General features: G+C 35.4%; 1 protein-coding gene across 1 annotated transcript; it reads right to left on the bottom strand.

Annotated features, from left to right (window-relative positions):
- Nucleotides 1–1,588: 1,588 nt before the first annotated feature.
- On the bottom strand, nucleotides 1,589–2,299 carry LOTGIDRAFT_74915 (hypothetical protein; the record flags this gene model as incomplete). Its single annotated transcript, XM_009057024.1, has 1 exon — nucleotides 1,589–2,299. A coding segment is annotated over one exon (711 nt), but the record flags the coding sequence as incomplete, so codon positions are not given.
- Between the last annotated feature and the right edge of the window lie 3,701 nt (nucleotides 2,300–6,000).

The raw sequence follows: 6,000 nt of genomic DNA, 5'->3' as shown, positions 1-6,000 counted from the left end.
TTCAAATGCAACCCAAAGAAAATCGACCGAAAAATACGACTTCTAGAGCCGATTAACTATTCTTGCTCATATTGAACTGTGGCACTTCCGNGTTTTGCAAAAAAGATCCAAAATATATTTATGCACATCGTCGCCTATATCTAAGGTTCGTGAATATTGAATGGTTGCTGCAACTATTGTAGTCTAAGCTCAGGAAGGTGTGTAAATTTCGAAAAAAAAAAAAAAAAAAAAAAAAAAAAAAAAAAAAAGAATTGACATTTCGATAACAAACTGGGACTTTGCTGAAAGCAAAGTCCCACAAAAAAAGAATTGACATTTCGATAACAAACTGGGACTTTGCCGTAGCAAAGTCCCACAATAACGAAGACGGGAGCAATATGGGAAGTACACCCAAAGGTAAATTAAACTTTGAAAAGTATAACAGATTTTAATACACCTTACTATAGTTAAAATAAAGATATTCAACCGCTCAAATTTTTAAGTTTTGTTTGAAATTATTTTTTTAATAGCGTGCAAACATGGCAACCCCATACAACGCGTGCAGTGATCTTTTGTACACGCTGTAATAACTGACAACACACACACTCAGTTTCATTCGGCATTACCAGGCACTTGCTACAAGTACACCAAAAATTTATCCACGGTTTTGTCTTCTGATCGCCGCTCTTCGTCTCATTTCTATTAGATTCCATTTGCTTCCTATCTAAGAATTATTCAGGTGTATAAACAGGCTCAAATCTGTATGACTGAACATTAAAATCATGATATTATTCACCTTCACTCGGTATCAGAATCATAGACTGACGCCATGTTTGTTATTGTTCTAGAGCTCACTTTACGTCACATCCGGTTTCGCGAATAATTAATAAAAAATAGTTTCAAACACAAATTAAAAAATGTAAGCGGTTGAATATCTTATTTTAACTAGGCCTAAAGTAAGGTGTATAAATAAAATCACACAACAATTTCTTGTCCTTTAAAGCCAAAATAGAATAAAGATCAATTTTGATTCATCACACTTATAATAAAAAAAAAAAGATATACAGCAATCAATTCTTATATCAATTTACTCCATTTCAGTACATTGTTAGCTGTCCCACTTCGACCCACAGCTCACTGGTATCAACTTCGGGACTAGAATGCTGCTACCCTCGTATGAACGGAGATCGCCATATGGAAATTCAAATAGTTCGGTTGTTTCCAATCAGTTGAAGCAATGTCTATTTTTAGAATCATGGCTCAATAACAAAGTATTTCATCCAGTTTGTAAATCTATATTTATTTAATGGTTACTGCATAATTTATATTTTACAAATATCATAATAAAATAACCATTCATTTTTCATGGATTTCTCATTTCAGAAGAATAATTTTTTAAAAATGAAACTATATCAACAAGACGTTCAATATTCGGACTATCGAAATAAATAAAAAGTGAAATTTCTTTGAGGTACCGGTATATTTGATATTTTTGAAGGTATTTTCGTACATTTCTAGTACTTCTGAAGACTACTTACAAATATTCAGAACCCAAATCAACCCCTGAAAATATGATATACTTCATAACAATTTATTGTGTACAATTTTTAGACCATATTTTCAGGAGGGTGTCAGGAGGAACCATATGCCATGTTATCACGCCTTTCTTTTTATATCTACACAGATCTGATTTTGTACCTGCACCATAAAAAAAACCTCGAATACCTTCCAATGAGTATCCCAATTTTCGAATACAAAGGGAAACGTAAACATCTTCCAAATGGAAAAAAGGCACATTTTTTGAGATTTCAAAAACTTCCTGTGCTGTTTTGGTTGTTAAAATATACCCCGTGCCTGAACAATATCCTGGATATTTTGCACTCGGATAGCTTTCAAAACTTGCATACCATTTCGAGGATTTAGATCGGATGGGTCCTGCAGTTTGATGACAAGAGCCCCCAACAGAATGGGTTAACTTTTCCGAGTTTGTCTGTAAATATTCGTTCAAGGAATTGAGATTGATCCACATATCATCGTCTGTTTTAAGAATGTATTTAGCATTATTACAGAATAAAGTAACAAATTTAAATCCCATCATTGTTTTGTAGGTTAAATTCTGATAACTGTCTTGAAAATCCTCCATGATGATGTCTTTATAAATTTTTGCTTCCTGGAACAAAATATTCTTATCAGAACTGTTGCCGAAAAAGAAAGCATATCTGGTATTAGCGGTGTTATTCCTTGATGCAGATACCCACGTTTTTCTGATTGCGTTTCTATTGGCAATATTTCTAGGAATGGAGAAAATAATAATAAAAATATCTACAGTGATATCATTCTGTACTTTACAGATATTACTGTTTATTATCTCATATTTAAAGTTATGTAGAAAACAATTCGTACAATTATCTTTTCTCACTATTTTATCTGACAACACGTTATTTTTTCTTACTGTGTTTTTTGACAATAAGTTATTTTTTCTCGCTGTTTTATTTGACAATATAATATCTTGTCTCACTGTGTTTTCTGACACGCCGATATCTTTTCTCAATGTTTTTGACGAGATGTTAACCTTTCTCACTGTATCATTTAGCAAACTGTTACTTTTTCTGATGTTTTTTTCGACTGTTTTATACGATAATCTGTTGTCTTTCCGAACTTTTAAGAATTTGCCGTTCGTTGAAAAATTTCGGTTTTTATTAGCAACATTATATAACATACTATAGTTTACACTTAGTGTGAATATAATAAATATCGTTGATATAAATCCAATCCAAATAAACAGTAACTTTAGTAAATATCGGTATTTGATATTGTTGGGCATATTTGAATCCCGATGTAGGAAGAAACAATTAAAAGACAGATCACACCGTAAAATACTAGGTAAAATATCCACCAATTTGTAATGTGGTATAACCAGAATGAAATAGAAGCGACTTTTTTTAAAATCGATTTGAAATGTAAATTTATATTTGAATTGATAAAATATTCAATCAATCAAATATTCTAATCTATATTTTATAAGTAGATAGACACACGTGTAGAGTAGGACCTAAGCCTCACTGTCAGATCATATCGATTCTACATACTATATGGTCGTAATGATCGTATCGTTTTTTGTATGCTATTTTCTTGTATCCATAATCTTTCCCGTTTCGAACACAACATAAAATTGTGTTTTTATGGTTTGAGAAAATTCGTTAAAATACATTTAACTCGTTAGCAATGGACAATCTAGGCCTATAATATTATCAATTTCTATAACATTTTTGTTGGTCATATACACGAACCAATTTTTGCCGCTGACTCGAATTTTTGACATTCCACGACAGGATTATCATGTTGCCGACAGGATTAATAATATCAAACTAGTTTGATATTTGTCGCCGGTTGTTTTATTGTCTGCAAGACAGAGCGTCATCATCCAATCAGATTCATTTTCCTTCCGATCACATACGTGATTATTGACATAGGACTTACTCTAGATTTTTGGTTTCCTCTCGAAAGTCATGACAAGACTTTCGTCGGCGACAAAAATCGCTTACAAAGAATGTTCGTGTGCCTGCACCATTAAGCAGTGCCAGAACTGTACGAAAATCGCATAATTCCTTTAAACAATACCTTAAACTAGGATCTATCGAGAGTTATCTAGCGATATGATATTGTGCAAATTCAAAATCTATTTTTTATAATTTATTTTATATTCCTCGGTTGGAAACATATGTTTTATATAATGAATATATTAATATTGATATATATTGATGGTAACACTTTTAATGGTTAATAGAGGAGGATATATACACGTGGATCAATTAAAAGGGCACTGCGCTACACTACTGTATATAAAAAATCTCATTATCAAAAACGTCGTAAATTATACCTGATAATATTTCTAAGATATTCTATTTACATCTGTGAATCTGTGATCAAACTGAATTTGTCTGAGGGATCTTTAACGTGCACTGTCTGTAGCACACGGGGCCTGTGATTTTAAAATACCACAAAGAAATTATTGAAAACTAGTGTCATTACACTTAACATTAATATATGGGAAGTATGCATATATATACTGAAAGACAAAACAAACGTCACTGACTCTGGTTCTGCCGTATTCCAGTCAACTAATTTAGATTTAACATTCTATCGGTCCTTTTTGTTGCCTTAAACTTCAGTCTACAAAAGTGAAATGGGACCTAGTTGCTGAAACGTCTCGTCAAAATCATGATGCGCGTGAATATCGTGGACAAGCAAAACCGTCAGGCTTACATTCGTCATTTCGATTTATCAGCCATGCCAAGATCAGGAAATGGGAGACAACAAGCGATCGAAAGACTGCAAGCAGAACAGAGTGCACAGGTCATTGCAAATGCATTCAATGTCAACGCCAGAACGATATATTGTTTGCAACATCGCTACAACACCACCAACGAACGTAGTAGTCGTCAAGATCGGCACATGATACGCCTACATCTGCAGAACCGATTTCGAATGGCCACTGTATCATCTCGGATGACCATTGACAGCCACCAACGTGCCATCAGTGATCGTACAGTCCTCACTGCCAAACACATTTCCTTCCATCGTCCTGCTTGTGGGCCTATCCTGAGAGATCATCACCGACTGCTATGGGCTAGGCAGCATCAGAATTGGTGTTAACAGCAATGGAGAAGAATCATCTTCACCGATGAAAGTCGTCACTGTGTTTCCACGGAGGATGGCAAAATCAGGGTTTGGCGACGTAGGGGCGAAGTTATGCTGATGCTTGTGTCATAGAACTGGACTCGTCCAAGCATAATGGTTTGGGTGTAATTGGACCGGAGAGTAGGGCCTGTGGTGTTTCAGAATATTGGCAGGTGTAATGGAATCACAGCTCCCCGCTACATTGACCGAGTCCTCAGACCCCACATCTTGGCATGTTCTGCCTGTCACCGAAACCACATCTTACAGCAGGACAAGGCCCGACTCCACACTTCCTCCAGCAGCACAACATTCAAGTTATGCCTTGCCCTGCTCTCAGACCGGATTTGAATCCAATTGAACACTTGTGGGGTGAGATCCAACGCCGACTCAATGAAGTGCGCCCAATGCCGACAACTGCAGAAGAACTTTGTGTAACGATATGGGCCCAGATACCATTGGCCTCTATCAACCGGCTAGTCCACTCCATGTACTGTTATGTCCTCTGGTGCCTGTCCAGGTTCACAATTTGCAAAAACATTGTTTATACTGTTAATTTTGATGATTGTCAAACATCTGACAATGTCGTTACTTGCATAATATAAGAATTCGAAAATAAAGAAATATATATTATACATCCAAGTGACGTTTCTTTTGCCTTCAGTATATCACTGGTTTCCACACTTGAGAGCACAGTTTAGATATTTACCCACACCTTTTAAATCAGGTAATGATTTGGATTATTTAAATCTACTGACTTCAAAACGGATGGTTTCCTCCAAAAATAGGGTTTTAAGTATTTTCTCCTAAGTTCAATAAATTTAGGGCAAACTAGAATAAAGTGAAACCTCCAGAATAAGCCGAGAGTTGTCCCTCGGCCCCCATTAGTTAGACATTTCAATAGTTTGACAGCTTAGATGTTAGGAAATTCGTCCTGAATTATTCTTTATAAAAGCGTTTGACAATCACAGAGGCATTTCTAGCTGCAGAATAGTAGGTGAAAACGAAAGGATTGTCATGCTGTATATTTAGACCGTTCGGTATAACTGTTTGTAATCGGTCTATTCAGAAACTCCCCCTTTGCAAACGCTTGGTTTTTGGTTTGGTCGTTGTAGATACAAACCTTTTCTACGGGCATAACAAGAAGATCTTAATGAAATGATTGGTTGAATTGAAATGATTCGCGATTGGTCTGTATTTTTTTTATGAAGAATGTCAAGGTGATGACCGCCTAGACAAGTACACAACGCGTATTGGGTTTCGCCAACATATTGTACATCGCATTTTTTACAGGAAATTAGGCATAATGTTGTTTTTATCGATGCATGAAAGAACGTCCGTAAA

Source organism: Lottia gigantea (assembly GCF_000327385.1).
Source record: "Lottia gigantea unplaced genomic scaffold LOTGIsca_3, whole genome shotgun sequence".
NCBI lineage: Eukaryota > Metazoa > Mollusca > Gastropoda > Lottiidae > Lottia > Lottia gigantea.
This window is presented reverse-complemented; position numbering and strand designations above follow the sequence as displayed.